General features: G+C 39.6%; 1 protein-coding gene across 3 annotated transcripts in view; it reads right to left on the bottom strand.

The window, feature by feature from the left end:
• RIPOR2 (RHO family interacting cell polarization regulator 2) overlaps positions 1-23,287 on the bottom strand; it is a 275,401-nt gene that overhangs the window by 26,256 nt on the left and 225,858 nt on the right. For 2 of the 3 annotated variants that reach the window (XM_060189282.1, XM_007525933.3), the window contains exons 7-10: positions 9,868-9,911; positions 6,223-6,348; positions 5,719-5,867; positions 3,658-3,787 (exon numbers count right to left, since the gene is read on the bottom strand). In XM_060189282.1, coding sequence (XP_060045265.1) covers positions 3,658-3,787; positions 5,719-5,867; positions 6,223-6,348; positions 9,868-9,911 — 449 coding nt within the window. Of the gene's footprint in view, positions 1-3,070; positions 3,221-3,657; positions 3,788-5,718; positions 5,868-6,222; positions 6,349-9,867; positions 9,912-23,287 lie in introns of all 3 variants that reach the window. The other variant, XM_060189283.1, reaches the window with a different exon arrangement.

Raw genomic sequence — 23,287 nt, 5'->3', positions numbered from 1 at the left:
AAGCAGAATTTATCAATAGAAAGAGGCCAGAAATATCCAGGTAACCAAGAGAATTTGTTTATGCAGGCATTAAAACATGTTCTAAGTCACCTTTTCTTCCATTATGGGCTGTACATAATGTTTAACTATCAAATGCTGCTTTATGGAAAAAGCTTTCTAGCAATTTGAAATGCATCCTTTTAAAATAATTAATTTCTCCAGGATTCCAGATTTGGTGTGTGTGTGTGTGTGTGTGTGTAGAAGAGAGAGATAGAGATAGAGAGAGAGACCAAGCACTGCTCTGACATTTACGATGTTTTATTTTGTTTCTGTCTTTCTTGCTATGTGGTGCTGGGGATGGAATCCAAGGTCTCAATTGTAAACTCTGCTGCTGAGTCACCTTCAAATATTCAAAAAAAGAAATTATTTTTAGGTAAATGGGAGTCCCATCTAGTACCCTTTTAATCATATATATAAAGTATAATTAAAATTTAACAAAAATATTATTATAGCAGGTGGGATGAGAAGCAGAGAGAAAGAGAAGTCTCCTTTCCTGTCCTCCTCCAGAAGTTTCCCTGCTGAATCTGAGGTCACCAGATCTGAACACATGCACATAATTCAACCCAAACTCTCCATTTTGTCTAATTGGAAGACTTCAACTTCACAATGAGTAAAATAATGTGTGTCTCAGGGCCCTCAAGTAAACTTTGTAGATTCAATTTCCCCCTTCCTTCCTTCTTCCTTCCTTCCTTCCTTCCTTCCTTCCTTCCTTCCTTCCTTCCTTCCTCTCTCTCTTTTTCTTCTTTTTTTTTCTTTCTTTCTTTTTTTTTTACTTCTACAATGCAATGATTTTTAGTGATTATTGATTGTTCTCCTTAGAGTCTAGGTGTTAAAGGGTTAGAAAGTCATAGTCCTCACAATGACCCTGGATCCATACTCCCAGAGAGATAGAGAGTGGGAAGGCTATGGGGGTGGGGTGGGATGTGGAGATCGGGATATGGGAATTGTGTGGAATTGTACCCCTCTTATTCTATGGTTTTGTTAATGTCTCCTTTCTTAAATAAATAAAAAAAAGTCACAGTCAAACAGTTCTGGTGTTCTTTCTTCCCCCTTTAGTCTGACCCTCATATAATTTATGCCCCCCAGAAAGATAAAAAGGGGACTTCTGGGGAGGCATGGAGGAGTATTTGGAGTCCTATTCCCTAGATTTCCTTTGTGGGGGTCCCTTAAACCATCTAAAGGACCTCTGCGCCCTCCAAGTGGCCCACTTTACCTCAGCTCATTTTTAGAATACATATCTGATGGTAGGCACTGCCCAAGGCTACTGGGTTGTCAAGTTTCTCATTCAAGGATCTAGGAAGCTGTCTCAGCAGTACACAAATGGTTTACATTTGTGAAGTCCTGGGTTTGATCCCTGCCTTTGCATGACTCTGGTCTCTCTCATTCTATTTCTCAAATAAAAGCAAATAAACAAAGATTCTTATTCATGTTCCAATGACTGTGAAAGTCATTTTTATTGTATTTTACATCCCCACCCCAATTTAAGAGTCTCTGACCAATGGACTTAGAGTCCAACACAGACAAACCTATAAATAGGTGCACCACAGTAAAAGGAACATGTCATAAGTAAGGAACAGTGTACTGAGAAGACAGTCCCAGCGAGGGAGTGAGCTGTAGTATGGGGAAGAAATGGGTCTGCAGGATGGCGAGGTGTTGGATAAGAGGAAGAAGACTCTAGAAGGAATGGTGTGTGTGCAATGATGGGACCCTGAAAGGGTTAGAGAGAGCAGTGGGGACTGAGAGGAGCTGCTCAAGAGAGGAGAGAGCAGGGGAAGGTGAAAGGTAGGTCTGGAAAACTGGGTTGTGATTAGATATAAATAGCTACTCTAAGGTGCTTTGTGTTTATCTAAAAGGTAGTAGCATCATTCAAGTTTTTTTCTAATCTGTTTTTTAATATGTGTTATTAAGATCTCTACCAATTTCCTCCCATGAACATAGATAAACACTGCAAGTTACCAGGCAAACTAGTTTCTCCCCCCCCTTTTTTTAGCTGCCACCTGAATTATAGCTGGGGCTCAGTGCTGGCACTCTGAATCCATTATTCCTGGAGGCCATTCCCCCCTTTTTTTTGTTTAATAGGATAGAAAGAAAATAAAGGGGCAGGGGAGATAGAGAGGAAGAAGTTAAGACAGCCATTTGAAATATGTGCTTCATAGCTCATGAAGCATCCCTCCTGCAGGTAGCAATCAGTGATTTGAACCCAGGTTCCTGTGCATGCCAATATCTGTACTTAACTGGGTGCCCCACTGCCAGGCCATCACACTAGTTCTTTAGTACATGCTTTTGTGACTACTTTCACCTGAGTTTACATTTCCATGAAAACTCTACTAATATTGGCTGATCTGTTTCACTTTTTTTTTTTTTAATTCAGTGAATAAAATTATTTACACATTAACCAGAAAACTGGCTTCTTTCCTCTCTTGACACTCAAATACAACCTTTTATGTCTGTAAAGAGTAAAACATTACGTGTATATGGGTATATCATTTAACTTATCATCATCACTTAACGTAATATACAATACATATAATGCTGTTTGCCTACTGCATTCTTGAATGCAATTTAAAATGTTTCTTTTGCTAAAATGGTAAATGAATGAACAAATTCAACTGTAAACTAAAATTAAATTGGTTTAATTCCTGTGTCCCCCAAATGACAATTATTTTTAGATGCGAAGACTGTGTATCAAGACTGACTAATACATTTGTTTGACTTGTGCACTAACATAATTGACCCGAGTGTGATTACATTCTGTTGTAAAATTAAAACCTGGTTACCATGGATATCTTTGCCACAGTGGAGAAGAATTACAGTACATAAAAAGGAAATGCTAAAAGAAAAGGGGAAACCACCTCGCTCACCAAGGTGCATGCTTGACAGTTTCCCTCCCAGGAACACGACAGTGATAGCTATTAAGAGTTACCCAATGAGAAAAACAGAGAGGTATAGAAAACAAGAGACATGCCAATGCATACATGCCACAAGCCCCCAAAGGCAACACTTCACACCCCAGCAGACCGCCCACACTCACATAAAACTCTAGCACGGCCTTGGGTCTCAGTCTGAGGGAGGGCAGGTCACTGAAAGAACGGCTACGGTGCAACTTGGCAAAGAAAGTGTCTTGCAAGGCACTCAAGACAGACAGCCGCCTTGGCTTGTCTGGTGAAGGGTGCAACCATCTCTTCAGAAGTCAAAGCAAGATGGGGGAAGTTAGTGGAAAGCATCAGGATACCATGTTTTGTTAGATTTTTAGCAAGTATTTCTGATTCAAACTTGGAGAACATTATGGACATCCCCCTTTTAGAGATCTTAGAGAATGTTCAGAAAAAGTCTACAGGTTATTATCAAAACAGTAAAAATTGTTAGGGGTGAAAGGAGAGGAGACAGGTTTGCATATGGCCAAAGGCATTTTTAAAATGTATTTTCTTTAACTGCTACTTGAATAGAATGAACTTTAAGAATAATATGCTTTTTTTTTTTTTTTTTTTAAAAAAAAGAATGATAGGTTTGGGAATTACTGAGAGTCCCTACCAGTGCATGTTAACAAATTTGTAAATACTAGGTGGGACCACAATCTTAGGTTTGTGGTCGTTATTCTAGGAATCACATTGAACTTACAAAGAAGGAATGATCTTTGAAGGTGGGTGTCTCCGGAGTGCCCTGGCTGTACATGGACATTCTCCTCTGGAGGGCTGCTGTTTTGTTCCCAGTGCCTGAAGACGCAGTCATATCTTCCACATCAAATGGACTGCAAAACAACAGGTCCCCAATGAACACATCTCGCTAAGTCTCTGATAAGCTGCCACTGTGTGAAGCACTCATGTACTAAAGTAGACTCAACCCAGTAAAAAGTGAGCTACTTGGAACTAATGTTGTCTGTCAGAATATAAACTTACATAAAAGAAAAATGGAGCACAGTGAGAGTCTAGACTCACCAGAGGTTATCATCACAGGTTTTAAGCAAAATTGGCCTATCTATATAGGTCTTAGGTAAATCTGTTTCCTTATTGGATAGTAGAAATATAAACATGCTAAAATTGGGTCTAGCACAGGATCTTGGAGTTTGCAATAATTCTTTGAGTTTTATAGGGATAGATACTTTCGTACCACAAAGGAGCAATGGCTTATTATTCAATTTTTATAGAAAACATTCAAAAATAGAACCCCATTCATTTTAGTTGACACAGAGCATCTTGTGTGAGAGTAATAGCCTGTTTATGATGATGGCATTAAGCTAGGAAGGGGAATGATCTTGCAGTTGAGAAATGATAGCTATAAATCAAGAGATGTGAAAGACTAGCTAAAATGTGATGACACTATTTAAATGACAAGGTAACTGGACCTTTGATGCTTCTATGTCTTTCTAGGTGATTTTTTTTAAAAAAAATATTTATTTATTCCCTTTTGTTGCCCTTGTTATAGTTATTGATGTCATCATTGTTGGATAGGACAGAGAGAAATGGAGAGTGGAGGGGAAGACAGAGAAAGATTGCTTGTGAAGCAACTCCCCTGCAGGTGGGAGCCAGGGGCTCGAACCAGGATCCTTGTGCCTGTCCTTGCACTTTGTGCCATGTGCGTTTAACCCACTGCGCTACCACCAGACTCCCATGATGCTTCTATGTCTGACTCTATTGTATAGGAGACTCTGATCATTAACATTCAGTATGTCATATTTACCGGGTAATATGCCAGGGGCATAGTATCAAATATCATGAGAAAACAGTGCTTAATAACATATCATGGACGGGCAAATCAGGTAAAAAAGGAAAAATTTAAGGTGAAAGACGGAATTGGACTTTTAGTGGTGAATAGAATGTATTATAAAACAGCACGGATTTATAATAACACACACCAAAACCTATGTTATCATGCAGGGAATGTAAATTTACTGGGACTGTAAATTAGTATAGTCATTTTGTAAAGCAGGTTTACAAAATGAAGTTTTGGTTTATTATTTTTTTAGTGGTTTATTTATTGGATAAACATAGAAGTCAAGACAGGTTGGAGGACATAGAAAGGGAATGAGATAGAGAGATACCTGCAGCACTGCTCTACTGACTGCTCAAGAAGCTTTCCACCTGCCGGCAGAGACCAGGGGCTTGAACCTGGGTCCTTGTGCATTGTAGCATGTGTGCTCAATGGAATGTGCTACCACCCAGCCCCTTGAGATTTGTTTTATATAACTGTAAGCGGAGGAGGAGAAAATGCAGACAAGGGGCCGGGTGGTGGCATACCTACTTGAGCGTGCACATGTTACAATGTGCAAGGACCTGGGTTGATGCTTCTGGTCCCCACCTGCAGGTGACAAAGCTGGGCTGCAGCTGTTCTCTGTCTCTCTCCTTTTCTTTCTCCCTTTCCTCTCAATTTCTGGCTATCCCTACTCAATAAATAAATAAAGACAAAAAAAATAAAAAATGCAGAATAAATGATTTAAATATAGGAAGTAGTAGACAGGGAAGTACTGGTAAAACAGATACTTGTCCAGTGTAAGCATGTGCAAACATCACCTTGTGAGTCTGCCAGACTCTTAAGAAATTCTGACACAAAGTTGGGGGTGGGGCTTGGGAGTTTGCCTTTGAAACAAACTCCCTAGTGTTTCTGATGATTCACATATCTTTTTTGATCAACCCTCACTTGTAGCACATGATGTTGTAGAATGAAAAAAAAAAGTCAACTTACTACCAGGTGATTTCCAGATTCAATTTGATGGTTCCAAGGTCATTGATGTCAACAGCTACCACCTGTGGCCGGGCTGCAAACAGCTCTTTGGTCTCGCAGGTCACGCTGCCTACCAGGAGGTGAGTTGCCAGTCCTTTGAGCTCTGTGACCTATTAAGAGAGTGAGAGCAACAGTTTCTAGCATAGCAGAAGAAAAAAGATTAGGTACACTCTCTATACTTTTCTTAGGAAGTCCAGTCATTTCTTTCAGGATCAAATTGAAATCAGAAGTGGCTGTTTTTGAAGTTCTCATTGCATTTATTTGGCTTGTTGTGATATGAGAACAGGTTACACTCGTAGCCCAGAGGTACACCTGTGGGGTAGAGGAGCAGCAGAAAGAAATTATAGGCAGAGGTTTGCATCCACCAATCTAGCACGAGGAGAGACAACAGTGCTAACAAATACCTTACTTTGAGGGGGCCAGGAGGTGGCGCACCTGGCTAAGAGCACAGTACAAATATCTTACTTTGATGGAAATTAACCCAGCGATCAGGGGCAGGAACACCATCTCTTCTCCATCCCAGCTCTGTTTGCCGTTCACTTCTATTTTGCCCTTCAGTTTCCATCTCTGCCGGCCATACTTCATGAAAATCTGCAGAGGACACCAAATGCCTATCATGTTCCACTGCCCTCACCCTCCTACCCCACCTAAACAACCAGGCTTAAAAAAGGAAAGGAAACAGCAGTGCCCACTGCTTCCCTTCTCCATCATCCCTAGCCTCAGCACCCTTCTTCCAAATGTTTTGGCCCTGGACTATGGCGCTAATAGTGGAAGGAGAAGGGATTTTCAAAGGGGAATAAGTTCTGCTTCTATGGACAGAGTGGGTAGAAGGATTTCTTTAGTATAAAGTTATGGCCAGCCCCCACACCTATGGACATCCAATCTTTGACAAAGGGGCCAAGACTATTAAATGGGGAAAGCAGAGTCTCTTCAACAAATGGTGTTGGAAACAATGGGTTGAAACATGCAGAAGAATGAAACTGAACCACTGTATTTCGCCAAAGACAAATATAAATTCCAAGTGGATCAAGGACTTGATGTTAGACCACAAACTATCAGATACTTAGAGGAAAATATTGGCAGAACTCTTTTCCGCATACATTTTAAAGACATCTTCAATGAAACGAATCCAATTACAAAGAAGACTAAGGCAAGTATAAACCTATGGGACTACATCAAATTAAAAAGCTTCTTCACAGCAAAAGAAACCACTACCCAAACCAAGAGACCCCTCACAGAATGGGAGAAAGTCTTTACATGCCATACATCAGACAAGAGTTTAATAACCAACATATATAAAGAGCTTGCCTAACTCAACAACAAGACAACAAATAACCCCATCCAAAAATGGGGGGAGGACATGGACAGAATATTCACCACAGAAGACCAAAAGGCCAAGAAACACATGAAAAAATGCTCCAAGTCTCTGATTGTCAGAGAAGTGCAAATAAAGACAACAATGAGATACCACTTCACTCCCATGAGAATGTTATACATCAGAAAAGGTAATAGCAGCAAATGCTGGAGAGGGTGTGGGGTCAAAGGATCCCTCCTACACTGCTGGTGGGAATGTAAATTGGTCCAACCTCTGTGGAGAACAGTCTGGAGAACTCTCAGAAGGCTAGAAATGGACCTACCCTATGAGCCTGCAATTCCTCTCCTGAGGATATATCCTAAGGAACCCAACACACCTATCCACAAAGATCTGTGTACACATATGTTCTTGGCAGCACAATTTGTAATAGCCAAAACCTGGAAGCAACCCAGGTGTCCAACAACAGATGAGTGGCTGAGCAAGTTGTGGTCTATATACACAATGGAATACTACTCAGCTGTTAAAAATGGTGACTTCACCATTTTCAGCCGATCTTGGATGGACCTTGAAAAATTCATGTTAAGTGAAATAAGTCAGAAACGGAAGGATGAATATGGGATGATCTCACTCTCAGGCAGAAGTTGAAAAACAAGATCAGAAAAAAAACAACAAAAACGAGTAGAACCTGAAATGGAATTGGCATATCACAACAAAGTAAAAGACTCTGGGGTGGGTGGGTGGGAAGAATAGAGGTCCAAGGAGGATGACAGAGGACCTAGTGGGGGTTGTATTGTTATATAGGAAACTGGGGAATGTTATGCACGTACAAACTATTGTATTTACTGTTGAATGTAAAACATTAATTCCCCAATAAAGAAATAAAAAAAATAATAAAGTTATGGCCAGGATACTTTCTGCTTACTCACGCCAAGTTCTTTCTCATGAGTGCCACTTCAATAGAAAACCCATTGGAGTAATTCTCCATATTCTTTTTAATTCCTTTAGAGAGACTGCAAAGCATCAATTGTAACCTATATAGCAGTAAGAGGCTAATTCTAAGATATCTTTCTCCAGAGTAAGGGAGATGAAATGGATAAAGAATTCTGAAAGCGGAGATTCTGTGGAGGTGGTGTGTAGTCCTCTAGTCAGATGGCTTTGTTTTTGTAGGGGAAAGTACATCCTCCAACTCCTCAAGTACTAGAGTGGGGTTTGAAGGAGATAGATGAAATTATTATGAAAGGGGAGGTGAGAGAAAAACATTTTCACTGAAGAAGCTCAATTTTATAATGGAAGACCTAGGTACTATTATTCTTTAATCATGATCCTTATATGCAGTCAAAATCCTGGATTGGATCTTGGCTGGATTAGGAAAAATATCATACAAAATACAGTATTGGGGCATTTGGCAAAATATGAATATCAACTGTGTGTCAGATGGTACTAGCTAAAATGCTAATATAATGATCTACTGCTGTTGAAATTATGCAATGTTTAAATCAATGCCTAGGGGAATGCTTTTGTGTGAAGACTCATGAAGTCTGTGTATTCATCAAAATGGTCCAGCTTAGAAGTTAAACTATTAGTTTATATATTTTATATAATGATAATGTCAATGTGGCGTATTATTAAAATTAGTGTCTAGATGAAGGTAGAATGGGAGGTCTTATGCTGGTGTCTAAACTTTTTGTTGGTTTAAATAAAGATGTACAAAAAGGAAACAGTTAATAGTATTTATATACTTTCCTCATGTTTGGGAGCTACCTTCTGCCCTAATCAAGCTTTCCATCCCTATTCTAAACTCTGACCACATCTTCCCAGCCAATATTTTTAGTCCACCTGCATATTAGCTATCAGGCAAAAATTACTAAAGTCATGGGCCCCTTGGAACTTATCTAAAATAGACTTCCTAGCTTTCCCCCACATACAGACCCCAAATTTCATTTACTCCATTCCTATTTTTGGATGCCTGTTTATTAAACAATTTGTCCTGCTTTATATCTTACTGCATTTCAGCCACCAAGTTGCAGATGCTACTATGATTCCACTCTGACTTTCCTGGGCAGATGATCTCACCAATGTGTCCCAAACTCTTACCTTTCCAAGCCTCTTAACCCTCTAGGGAAAGATAGCTGATGATATGGATTGAGCTGCCAACGACCATGTCCAGTGGTGAAGCAATTATTGAAGCCAGACCTTCCACCTTCTGCATCCCATAAAGAATTTTGGTTCATACTCCCAGAGGGATAATAATAGGGAAATTTTTGGGCCTGAGCAGTAGATCAGTGGGTTAAGCACATATGGCATGATGCGCAAAGACCATCATAAGGATCCCAGTTTGAGCCCCTGGCTCCTCACCTGCAGTGGGGTCGCTTCACAGGTGGTGAAGCAGGTCTGCAGGTGTCTTTCTCTCCCCCTCTCTGTCTTCCCCTTCTCTCTCCATTTCTCTCTGCCCTATCCAACAATAACGACAACAATAACAACAATAATAATGATAAACAACAAGGGCAACAAAAGGGAAAAAAAGGAAAAAAAAGAACAGAAAAGTTTTCAATGGAGGGGATGGGACATGGAACTCTGGTTGTGGGAACTTTATGGAGTTGTACCCCTGTTATCTTATAATCTTGTTAATTATTAAATCACTAATAAAGATTTAAAAAAAGTAAAATCAGATCAAAGGAGACAAAGGGAAAAATTAAAATTACAGAAGGGAAAATTTTTAAGAAGGAAAATATGACAAGTGACTCCAGCTCTTCTTCAAGTTCTCAATTTCAACCCTAGTCAGACATGATACTTACTTCGTATTGATCCCCAGGGCAGAGCCGAGCGAAGCCAGCCAGACCTGTAAACAAGTAATTGGAACATGAGGCACAGGATGTATTTCCCCTCTTACAAATATTTGTAAAAGTCAAGTAAAGAATAAGATCTTTTGTGAAAACGTATGTGATGTGAAATTTTTTATTTTGGTGGGGGAATCATCTATGGGAAGGAAAATGGACAAGCATTTCACTTCTGGCAACTAGGAAAGAACATTGCTTGAGGTACTTTCTGGGCAGCGACATCTCTTGGGGAAGGGACTAGAGGCCCCAAGCACCTTTGGCTGATTTGTGGTCGAGATTCTAGGATTGAGGAATTGGGGTCTGAAAGGTAAGTTCAATTATTTACCTAATGCATTCCCATGAAGATAAATTGCTGTCTTGTTTTAGTTTTTTGTCTCAAGATCTGTGACTTCTCACAAATGCCTCCCATTGGGATTTATCTTATATGTATTCATTTCCCTTACCACTTTCCAGTTCAGTCATTTGTTTCCCATGTCCTATTTATCCAGCAAATATACTTCTAAATGGTTATGTCACTGAAGTTGAATTATTATTTATGCAAAGTCAGTCAGTGATTAGAAAATTAAATTAAGTGAGGCTGGGTGGTGGCGCACTTGGTTGAATACACATGTTACAATGCACAAGGATCCAGGTTTGAGCCCCCGGTCCCCACCTGCAGAGGGAAAGCTTTGCAAGTGGTGAAGCAGTGTTGCTGGTGTCTCTCTGTCTCTTTTCCTCTCTGTCACCCCCTTCTCTCTTGATTTCTGACTACCTCTATTCAATAAAGATAATAAAACTTTTAAAAAATAAATAATTAAATTTAGCCAATTGACCAAATGTCAACAATCTGAAGCTCCTCTCCTGCCCCCCCCCCAAAAAAAAAGAGGGTGCACGGGGGCCAGATAGTAGCACAGCAGGTTAAGCTCACATGGCACAAAGGGCAAGAACCTGCACAGGGATCCCAGTTTGATCCCAGGTCCCCATCTGCAGGGGGGTTGCTTCACAAGCGATGAAGCAGGTCTGCAGGTGTTTATCTTTCTCTTCCCCTCTGTCTTCCCCTCCTCTCTTTGATTTCTCTCTGTCCTATCCAACAACAGCAATAACAACAACAATAATAACAACAACCATAAACAACAAGGGCAACAAAAGGGAAAAAAATAGCCCCAGGAGCAGTGGATTTGTAGTGCAAGCACTGAACCCCAGAAACAACCCTGGAGGGGGAAAACAAAAGATGGTGCTTACTTTTTACTGTGCCTTTCAGAAAATTCCTGCTAACTAGATCTGCTCAATCTGAGATCCAGTATATCTGGCAGAGCAGAAGGAACAAATCCTGTGAGACTTGATGGTTGCCAATTGTCTTGGGATATCTCAAGAGCCCTGATTTGATCTGTTTTTTTCTTTCTTTTTTATAGACACATATAAAAAGTTCTCAGTGTGTGAGGGTCTATGCCAAATATTGGGGAGAAATAACTAGAAACTAAGAAAGGCATTATATATTCTTACAATAAAGAACAAAACGTGATTAAAGTCCACAGGAATAAAAGAAAAAAAGAAGAACCTACAGAAAGTAAAATGGAGCTAATCTGAGACTAACTTCTATTTTTTCTTTCTTTCTTTCTTTAAATATAGTTTTTAAGATTTTATTTATTTATTAATGAGAAAGATAGGAGGAGAGAGAGAAAGCACAAGACATCATTCTGGTACATGTGCTGCTAGGATTGAATTAAAGACATCATGCTTCTCTCGCTTTATCCACTGTGCCATCTCCCAGACCACTATTTTTTTCTATTAGCTAGATTGTTCCAGATAATTTACTTAAGTTCAGTACGTTCGCTCTTAAAATAGACATAAGTGTTTACCTTAGAACTGTAAGGACAGTAGATGTCATCTGACACATAGATATTTAGTGACTAATGACTATATATATATATATATATATATATAGCAGTTTGATTATTTAATGAATATGTGAATACTCACTATATATGCATATATACACATACATATAGTTCATTTAAAAAGTTAGTTGAAGAGATAGTACAACATTTGCACGTCCAAGGTCCCAGAGGTCCCAGATTCAACTGCTGACACCACAAGCCAGAGCTGAGTGGTGCTCTGGTATCTATCTCTCTCTCATGAAAGGAAATTAAAAAAATAAGTGATAAAGGGATCGGGTGGTGGCACACCTGGTTGAGAACATGTGTTACGGTGCATAAAGACCCAGGTTTGAGCCCCCAGTCCTCACCTGCAGGGAGAAGCTTCATGAGTGGTGAAGCAGGGCTGCAGGTGTCTTTCTGTTTCTCTCCCTATCTTCCCCCTCCCTCTTGATTTCTGACTGTCTCTATGCAATGATAAATAAAGATAATCAAAAATAAATGATAAATAAGAATACATAATATAATCAAACCAGTACACATCAGGGAGACAGACATCAATGGAAAGACAGCACAGGGATCTTTACTTTTTCTTATATTTTGAATTTTTGTAAAAAACCACTACTTATATATAATTAAAACAAAGAAAGGAAATGGTCTTATTTCATGAAGGAGGTTAGCATTTGAGTAATACAGGATTTTACCATAGTAAAATGAAGAGTCTTCCTGGAGTGGCATCTATTCAACCATTTTATCCTGAATGCCCACAGTATGTCAAGAATGAGGAAAATTCAGAAAGAAAGGCATGTAAGTCTTTGGGTACAATAAAGATGTAGGGAACTAAGCTCCTAAAAGAGGTTTATCAACTTTTCCAGTTGTCTCTGGCTTTAATTTTTGTTTTTATGCCAATCACCAAACAATGTCCTTATCCTAATAGGAAGTGGAGAAGTAGTTTTAATCAAGGAAGGAAACATTTAATCAAAATTGGCAAAAATTTTTAGCATTTTCTCTTTTTCTAGTGACAAAAACCAGTGAAATTTTGGGACAAAATTTTAATTAAGAATTCAGTTAAAAAACTTAAACTTTATATAAAAGATAATATTTATAATGCACTAAGTTTAAAAAGAGACAGGATATAAAACATACCATAGAGTATGACCTCTGCTAGGTAAAAATGTGTTCCTAGAGAGTAGTCTAGAAATACCAGATAGTTAGAATTATATCTGGTAGGGTGGGATTGTAGAGAAAGCTAAATATTTGACATTAGGCAGTAATGTTTTACAATACTATATATTTATTTTGTAAGAAAAAATGATTTAAAAGACTAAACATCTTGACAGGTAACATATATATATAGGTAAGAGTGATTGAATATTCCTGGAAATTTCACACACACAATTTTTTTCTTTTATTTTTTTCTCTTTATTAGGGGACACACATACTTTAAACCAGAGCATTGTTCAGCTTTGGCTTATGTTAGTGCAAGGGACTGAGCCTGGGACTTTGGAGCCTCAGGCATAAAAGTCTTTTTTGTTCTTTACATAGCCTATTATGCTATCTTCTTGGACCCCTTCATTGCAGTTTTAACAAAATTTAGCACTGAGCAGAGTAATTATGTATGATTTGGAGGGTGGGATGTATATATTTTCCAATGTCTTAAAAATGAGATCATTAGAAAGTCAGAATAGAGACTTGAGAAGACAAGACTAATCTTTTTTCGTTTGTTTTTCTTTTTTTAACTTTTTAAAAATTCATATATTTTCCCTTTTGTTGCCCCCTTTTTATATTTGTTGTTGTAGTTATTGATGTCATCGTTGTTGGATAGGACAGAGAGAAATGGAGAGAGGATGGGAAGACAGAGAGAGGGAGAGAGAGAGACACCTGCAGACCTGCTTCACTGCCTGTGAAGCGACTCCCCTTCAGGTGGGGAGCCTGGGGCTTGAACCAGAGAATCCTAATTCTGGTCCTTGTGCTTCGCCCCACGTGCGCTTAAACCCTTGCGCTACTGCCCGACACCCTAATCTCTTTTCACAGAGGCAGTTTGAGAGAAAGTTTTGATTATCTACTAGAAAAAAATATTTGTCCCGTAATTTTTTAATTAAAAATTTGCTTACTTACTAACTAATGTGAGAGCAGCCCGGGAGGTAGAGCAGTGGATAAAATGTTGGGACTCTCAACATGAGGTCTTGAGGTCCTGAGTCTAATTCCCAGCATCACAAGTACTAGAGTGATCCTCTAGTTCTCTCTCTCTCTCTCTCTCTCTCATAAGTAACTAAGTAAATAACTAAAAACCCTTAAAAAGAAAACTCAATGAGGTAGAGAGAGAAAACACTATATAAAATGTTCTGGCACATGTGATACCAGAGACGGGACTAAGAGACTGTGGGACAGATGAATCTCGTTTTCCGTGGTCTCACAGACACTGTCCGGTTAAACTTATCTCAGGTCCACACACCATGGTAGAGGAGGACTTCAGTCATTTGGTGGAAGGGATGTGTGGACGCCTATAAGTGGGAAATAAAAAACTGTACCTATGGGGAATCAGGCAGTAGCGCAGTGGGTTAAGCGCAGGTGGCGCAAAGCACAAGGACAAGCCTAAGGATCCCCATCTGCAGGGGGGATGCTTCACAAGAGGTGAAGCAGGTCTGCAGGTGTCTGTCTTTCTCTCCCCCTCTCTGTCTTCTCCTCCTCTCTTCATTTCTCTTTGTCCTATCCAACAACAATGACATTAATAACAACAACAATAAAACAACAAGGGCAACAAAAAGGAATAAATAAATATTAACAAAAAAATTAAAAAAAACCAAAAACTGTACCTATGTAACAACAACTATCTTGTAAATAATTTTTTCCAGTAAGGCGAGTTTTGGGGAAAGAAAACAAAAAATAAAACCAAAACCAAAACCATTATCTGAAGTCCATGGAAGCTTTAAAGTGTTGTTACCACTTTTGGTCAGTAGATGGAAGCAACTCACCAATTTCTCATGACTCCCTGCCCAGTGAGTAACAGGTTTTCACCATCAGAACCACTTAACTTTCCAAAGTTAACCCTATCACCAAATAATGTGACGATAATAATAACTATCCATTGTCTTCTTGAACCCTAAGACAACAGGAACCTCACATTTCCACTATAGAGCCTATATTTCCCCCAGTCCTGGAACCTTAGGGTGGGGCCCACTTTTCTGCATGCTGCTCTCAATTCAAGTAAAATAATATTGCATCCACGGATCGCAACTTAATCAACACAACGAGCGCCACCCCAGCATGCTTCACTTCAGACTGACCAGAGACTACAGGTGTGGAATGACAACCCTTCAGCTTCATCACTCGGGTGAGACCTTTCCTTTCATAGTATTCTCTAATTCCATTCTAGGTGTTCCACTCCCCAATAAAGTCCCCAAACCTAGATATAGTCCAGGTCCCCTGAGATAGAGCATAGGTTCACCTGTGCCCATAAACTAGGGGAAAAATATATACCTGAAAGCAGAAGTACACAAGAACATGCAGGGAATACCCCCCAACACTTCATCAGCACTATTCCAGTCTTTAGGTCCATGATTGTTCAACAGTTTGTCTGGCTTTGTATGTTAACTCTCTTTTCAGCCACTAGGTTCCAGATGCCAGCAAGATGCTGACCAGACTTCCCTGGACAGAAGACCCCATCAATGTGTACTGGAGCTCCGCTTCCTCAGAGCCCCACCCTACTAGGGAAAGAGAGAGACAGACTGGGAGTATAGACCGACCAGTCAATGCCCATGTTCAGTGGTGAAGCAATTACAGAAGCCAGACCTTCCACCCTCTGCAACCCACAATGACCCTGGATCCATACTCCCAGAGAGATAGAGAATGGGAAGGCTATCAGGGGAGAGGATGGAATATGGAGATCGGGTTATGGGAATTGTGTGGAACTGTACCCCTCTTATTCTATGGTTTTTTAATATCTCCTTTCTTAAATTAAAAATAAATAAATTAAAAAAATCCCAGAAAAAAAAGAAGCTTAAATTTATTATTATTATTATTATTGAAATAAGAATCAAAGAAGTCAATGTTCACTAATTATTTCCAGGAGAACTTAGTGGTTTTTTTTTTTGTTATTTTTTTAAAACTTCTAAAAGAAAGTTGACTTTAAAAATATATATATCAGAATTGACTGAACATATGTGATTCATTAAAATCCAAAATTAGTTCAGGAATCATCCACTACCTGTTTACTGGTGCAAATACAATGGGAGCCTGTTAAACAACAACAAAGCTTACCTACTATACATTGTTGATAAAGGTGAGAAAAGGGGAAAATTCTTTAATTCTTTAAAGGCTTTTTTTTTTTCTTCCCCCCATTCAGACAAATTACAGAACTCATCTGAATGGGAGGAAGATGTTTGGTAGCGCTCTCTTAGGAGTTTGTCAATTCATGTTATAAAGGCAAAATTTCTTGGAAGTTCTGATAATGGTATTACACTGATAATCTAATTATAATAATGATGTAGCAAATGACAAGAGTCAGGAAAAAGAAGGCCCATGCTCTCTCTGTTTGTGTAAGTCACTCAGAGTGCAATTAACAGTGGGACAGGTAGATCAATAGTTTAACTGGTGGGAGATCTGATTTTTGTGCCTGGGGCTCTTGGTTCAATCCCCATTGCTACATGAACTAGAGAGGTACTTTGACTTGTTTCTCTTTGCCATCCTTCCTGTTTCATGTGAAACTTTCTCATATATAAGTAAAATGAAATTTAAAAAGAAAAAGAAAACTGATCAAATGAACAGTAAGCGGCAAACAGTGGGACAATCGTGGTTCAAGCTTCAAGTCCAAACCTGCTCAGTTTTCTTTTCTTTTCTTCTTCTTTCTTTCTTTCTTTTTTTTTTTTTTTCTACTCCATTCTGAGGCCTGCTGGGATTTGCACAGTTAGGGGAAAGATACAATGTTTCCTTTGCTGTTTCGTGATTACTGTTATGCAGTCTAGAGAATTTACATTACAACCACCGGCTATCTTGAGAGGTCAGCTCTCAGAGATGGGTGTGGGGGAAGGTGGTGGGGAACAGGGACTTGTATTTCCCGTACTTCTTAGATTTTTACCATAATTTATTACTGATAAAACACATCTTCCTTCTTTGGAAGTCCCAGAAGCTACAGGATGCAAAATAGCCCACCCCTTTCTTCCTCAGCTCAGGAACCGTTTTAACAGAATACTACCACTGACCCCTCCCCCTTTTTTTCTACTTCTATGATGGCCTTTTTTTCTAAGAGCCATACTTTCTACTCCAAAGAAAACAGACAAGCAACTGAGCAGCCAGGAGCTCCTGTTACAGGTTACAGGCCTTACTGATTTATTGACCAGGCATAAATTATGCAGATTTACTAGCTCACTGCTAGTTCTTTCCTCTCTGGACGTTTGGTCTGCTCTGGAAGCTGCAGGGGCCAACACAGACTTTTAGATATTCAGTTGGCCTGGAATTTTCACTAAGAGACCACCGTTAAGATGGCTGGTTAATAATTCATGGGTGTAGTGCTCTTTTTTTTTTTTTTTTTTTACCATGGCATTCAAGGCTCTTTCTTGATAAACTGGTGCTAACTCTCCTAGCCAGCACTGTCACCTCATTAATCTGTCAGGTTTTTTTTTTTTGGTATAGATTTTATTTACTTCTTATGAGAGAGAACTTCACATAAGAGAGAGCCAGAGACGGGGGGGGGGGGAGAAACCAGAGCACCACTTAGATACATGTAGTGAAATCAAACTGGAATCCTCATGCAAGGCCAGTTTTCTACCAGTTGAGCTATTTCTCTAGTTGTTAGCTACCTGTCAGTCTTGAGTGTGTTTTTCCAGTTTTGGATGAGTGCTGTTCTAATGCTACCCACAACAGTTCTCGTTCTAATTCAAAGGTTATAATGGGCAACAGGTATCTTTCTTTGGAAACACTTAAAATAGTACATTCTATTATACTCAGAATCACTGAAATATGTTGCTTTTAAAGAATAGCAAAGTGAGAACAAAGCGTAGAACATGATGTCTTTTAGCAGTCCACACGTTAATTGCAACATAGTATTCAGGAACAGAACAAAAAAAAATTTTGAAAAACTTGCAGAAATCCAAATAAAATCTGGAGTTTAGTTAACAGTTCATGTTAATGTTGACAAATATACAGTGTAAGATATAAACACTAGCAGGTGAGGCATATAGGGAGTTATTGGTATTTGCACCTTTTCCTTTTACATCCTCCCCTTCTCCTCCTCTCTTCCTCCTCCTCCTCTTCTTCTTCCTCCTCTTCCTCCTCTTTCCTCCTCCTTCTTCTTTTTACCTTCAGGATTATTACTGGGGCTGGGTGCTGACACTACAAATCCACTGCTCCCACTGTCCACTTTTCCCGTTTTTTTTCTTTCTATTTTATTTGACAGAACAGAGAGAAATTTTGAGGGAAGGGGAGATAGAGAGGGAGAGAGAATGACAGATGTCTGCAGATCTACTTCCCTGCTTGTGAAGCATTCCTGCTACAGGTGAGTTTGGGGGCTTGAACCGTAGTCCTTATGCATAGTACTATGTGCGTTTAACTGTATGTGCCATAATCCAGCCCTATATTTGCAACTTTTCTATAAATCTGAAATCATTTCAAAATGAAAGGTTTGCTAGAATAAAGCAAAGTAAAGGTTACACTGGGGAATCTTTGTCCTCCCTGGTTGCCTCCCCAAGAGGGGTGAGCAGTAACCTCTTCCCTCAAGTATCTGTGGGAGTCTGGTCTCACTGGTGATCCAGTAGATTGTTTATTCCATTGGCGTTAACAGGTACTGGCTTAGTTACCCATTTTCTCTAGTAACTCAAGACAGAGAATGAATTGTAGCTTAGTGTGTGGACAAGAGCAACTCAGTAAGTGCTCTTTCTCTTCATCACCTTCCCACCCCTTTCTTACAACCTACCCCCAGCCACCTCCCTTCCTACCACACACACACAAACCCTACTGAAAGATTGTTGTCTGCAGTGGGGGTAGGGCAAAAAGGGAAGTGTGAAAGGGTGTGGTAAGGCAGGAGGAAGCTGGGTTACCAGGTCAGAGAATATTATGAAATATTTTCAGTTTATGTCAATATTTTTGGTGGGGTGTGTTTTTTCCCCTCCAGAATGAACAACAGATTTTCAAAAGTAATTTACTGCAAAGATGTACAATTTCTTTGCACCATGAAGGAACTTCCCTTTCTCAAGGGAGAGGAAAGAAGTTATTTCTACAGGATGAGGGGTGTCGGTAGGGGGGTGAGATTTTTAACCTTTGGAAGACATTATAGATGTAGTTTCTTGAGGTTGTGTGTGTGTGTGTGTGTGTGTCTGTGTGTGTGTGTTACATTAGAGAAATAGAACTAAGGTAAGTTAGTCATAAACATACAAAGTGATTTCAGCTCCAGAGACCCAGTGAGAGAAAAACCCTGAATTCAGATAGAAGCTAAGGAAGCAGTTCAGGCAGGAAAGAAAGAACAGAGGAGTGGAGATGGAAAAGCAGAAGCCACAGAAAGCTGATCTGTCATGAAGATTTATTTATTTATTTATTTATTTTTGTCTTTTAATTAATTATTTAGTTTATTTATTTACTTATTCCCTTTTGTTGTCCTTGTTTTATTGTTGTAGTTTTTTTAATTGTTTTTTTTAATATTTTATTTTATTTATTTATTCCCTTTTGTTGCCCTTGTTGTTTTACTGTTGTAGTTATTATTGTTGTTGTCATTGTTGGATAGGACAGAGAGAAATGGAGAGAGGAGGGGAAGACAGAGAGGAGGAGAGAAAGATAGACACCTGCAGACCTGCTTCACTGCCTGTGAAGTGACTCCCCTGCAGGTGGGGAGCCGGGGTTCGAACCGGGATCCTTATGCCGGTCCTTGTGCTTTGTGCAACCTGCGCTTAACCCACTGCACTACAGCCCGACTCCCTAATTCTTTGTTTTGTTTGTTTGTTTGTTTTTTTTATTTTTTTCTTTTTTATTTAAGAAAGGATTAATTAACAAAACCATAGGGTAGGAGGGGTACAACCCCACACAATTCCCACCGCCCACTCTCCATATCCTGGTATTGACCGACCAGTCAACGCCCATGTTCAGCGGGGAAGCAATTACAGAAGCCAGACCTTCTACCTTCTGCAACCCACAATGACCCTGGGTCCATGCTCCCAGAGGGATAGAGAATGGGAAAGCTATCGGGGGAGGGGGTGGGGTATGTCATGAAGATTTAGTGCTGCTTAGCAATAGGTTAAGTCTCTCAGTGGATGTCAGGAGCCCCAAATTAATTTTCTCACTGACCTCCAGGTCCATGGGTTTTAGGAGGGGTTTTTCTTCCCAATATACCCTCCAAAGCACATATGTGTTCAGTTGAAGAGCCTCCTCTAGAAGACAGCATTCTTTGGATAATATTTTATTGTATCTACCTACCTCTACTAGAACTTCCTTCCTTAATAAAGGACTGAGAGGTAGCATACACTAGGAGCTAAGAACCCTGAAATTTAGTTTTCAGGTTTGACTTCAATTTATTGTGTGACTTCTGGGATAAATCATTTAACTGTGTTTCTCGTCTATAAAATGGAGAGATCATCACTCCACTCAAAACTGATGCATCTGATAAAAGTGACAACAGAAAGTAGGAGAAATATGGTGTCCCTTGCCTTATCAGTGATCTTTAAATGTTCTGAATTTCTCTCTGGCTTGCATGGAAGTTGCCTGAATATTGGGAGAAATAAGATATATCTTCTGCTAAACACTGATTCAGGGCAGCTTTATTTTTCTTGAATTTTTTGTTACTTAAAAGTGTTTCTTTTTTTAATTTAGCTTTCTTACTCTGTTCTCATGCCCTTCAATGCTTTGACAAAAATTTTCTGCTTCTCAATTAGAAAGTCATGCTTTACTGGTCCTGAAATGAGTGCAGCCTAGATTGCTTTTAGTTATGACCATGGAATGTGGGTTCAGACTGACAGGGATACAGAGGTTACACAGGCTCCTGTGTTAAATATGAATAGACATGGGCCCTAGGCCAGGTCAGTGGGGTTTATAGTTAATGGTATTTATATACTTTTCCCATTTTGGGAGTTTCTCTCTGCCCTTATCCAACTTTCTAGTCCTATTACCAACTCTGACACCATCTTCCCAGACAATACTCCTAGTCCACTTACATGTTAGCTTTTGGGCTTAGTTAAAAATGATTAAAGTCATGGGTCCCTTGGAATATACCTAAAATAGACTTCCTAGCTGTTTCCAACATGAAGACCCCAAATTTCATCAGCTATATTGTTATCTTTAGTTTCCTGTTTATTAAATAAATTGTTCTGCTTTATATTTTAGTGCTTTTCAGCCACCAAGTTGTAAATGCTACCATGACACCAACCTAACTTCCCTGGGTAGACGACCTCATCATTGTGTCCTGAAACCCCACCTCTCCAGAGTCCTGTCCCACTAGGAAAAGATAGAAACAGGCTGGGGGTATGAATCGACCTATCAATACTCATGTCCAGCAGAGAAACAATTACAGGAGCTAGACCTCCCACCTTCTGCCCCCCATAAAGATCTTTGGTCTATACTTTCAGAGGGATAAAGAATAAGGAAACTTCTGGGGCCAGGTGGTGGTGCACCTGATTGAATGTGCATGTTATCCTGCTTAAGGATCTGGGTTCAAGCCCCTGGTCCCACCTGCAGGGGGAAAGCATTACGAGTGGTGAAGTAGGTCTGTCTCTCTTCCTCACTATTTCTTCCTTCCCTCTCGATATCTGGCTGTTGTTATCAAACAAATAAAGATAATTAAAATAATAATACAAAAATAGGGAAACTTCCAATGGAAGGAAGGGGATATGGAACTCTGGTGGTGGGAATTGAATGGAACTGTACTCCTTTTATCCCACAGTCTTGTTAATCATTATTAAATCACTAATAAAAAGTCATAAAAGAAGAAAGAAAATCATGCTCTATCTTGTCATGGACACTCTTTAGCACACATGGAACCACCATAGACCTTGCTGACACTCTCACCCCCCATCTTAGATAGCCTCTAACGGATTTTAGGTCTCACTGCATGAACTCCTAAAAGAAGGCCTAGGCACACATTACATACAGATTTTTCATGCTTGCCCAGTCCTCTTGGTATAAAAGTAAAACATTCTATTATCTGGAATCTGATTACCTATTACCTGGAATAAGATTGTCTAGTTTTGTTAAAGGTCTGTGACAGTATGTTAAATATTAAACCACTGTGAATTCCTAGTCCACTCAATACAGTTCCTGAAAGCAGTTGCTCAGAGTTCAGTGTTTTCTGAGAAAATTATTCTGAGGGATTTAAATAAAATATTACAGGGCTCTGTGGCTCTGGGATTGTGGACTCTGACATTTTTGCTGGGAGGGAGGGAGTATCCAAGTGATTTTTTTTTTTTTTTTTGCTTTTGGAGGTTATTTTTTCCCTTTTGTTGCCTTTTTTAATCATTATTATTATTGTTGTCACTACTGTTCGATAAGACAGAGAGAAATCGAGAGAGGAGGAGAAGACAGGGTGAGAGAAAGATAGACATCTGCAGACCTGCTTCACCTCTTGTAAAGCCACCCCCCCTGCAGGTGGGGAGCCAGGGGCTCCAACCGGGATCCTTGAGCCAGCCCTTGCATTTTGCTCCGTGTGTGCTTAACCTGGTGCACTACCGCCAGACCCCCTCAAAGTAGTCTTGGAACCACTGATTCAAGTGAGTACCCAAAGTAAAAAGAATGGACCTATGCAATAGAAAAACAACAGTTGTAAATTAGGTGTTGAGACTGAACACTGATAAACAGGCTGATTCACTATCAGAACAGTTAAAGGGAATAATTCAGCCTTTGGGAAGCCGAGGGTCAAGGTTGCTATTATGCCAGGCATATTCACTCAGGATGTCCCTACAAGTGTCATGTCATGCATACTACTTGACAGAAAAAACTGAGTTTCATTAATTATTTGGATATGAAGGGCTCTTGTTAAGGACTTAGAAAAATCTCTCTCTCTCTCTCTTTCTCTTTTTTAACCAGAGTACTGCTTAGCTCTGGTTTGTGGTGGTGTGGGGGATTGAATTTGGGACTGCAGAGCTTCAGGCAGGAGAGTCTCTTTGCATAACCATTATGCTATTCACCCCATCCAAAAACAATTTCCTTTCTCTACTTTCCTAGTTACAAAAAATATACAAGAGGGTGACTAACTCCCCATTAGCATCTCAGGGATCAGACTGCTAAGAAACCTCAGCAAATGAAACACACAAGCACTCGCCCTTTGTTGCAGTCCAATGGACCAAAGCACTGAAGACAAGTGAATTTGTTGTGAAGCTGTGTATTTGCCATTCTGCTTGGCCACAGAACTGTAAATCTGATAACTCTATTTTCTAAAGTAGAGTTTCATTTGACTTGGAAAATGCAATGCAATTAAAAATGCAAGAACTTGCTAGAGTAAACACCAGAAAAAAAACCTGGGGGCAGGGAAGGGAAATGAATAGTGCTTTATGGATTAAAATTTTTTTTTTTAAATCAGTAAGTAGTCTATAGGAAATATTAAACATAAAGGA

Source organism: Erinaceus europaeus, chromosome 4 (assembly GCF_950295315.1).
Source record: "Erinaceus europaeus chromosome 4, mEriEur2.1, whole genome shotgun sequence".
Taxonomy (NCBI): Eukaryota; Metazoa; Chordata; class Mammalia; order Eulipotyphla; family Erinaceidae; genus Erinaceus; species Erinaceus europaeus.
Note: the sequence above shows the minus strand (reverse complement) of the source record. Positions and strands in the feature narration are given on the sequence as shown.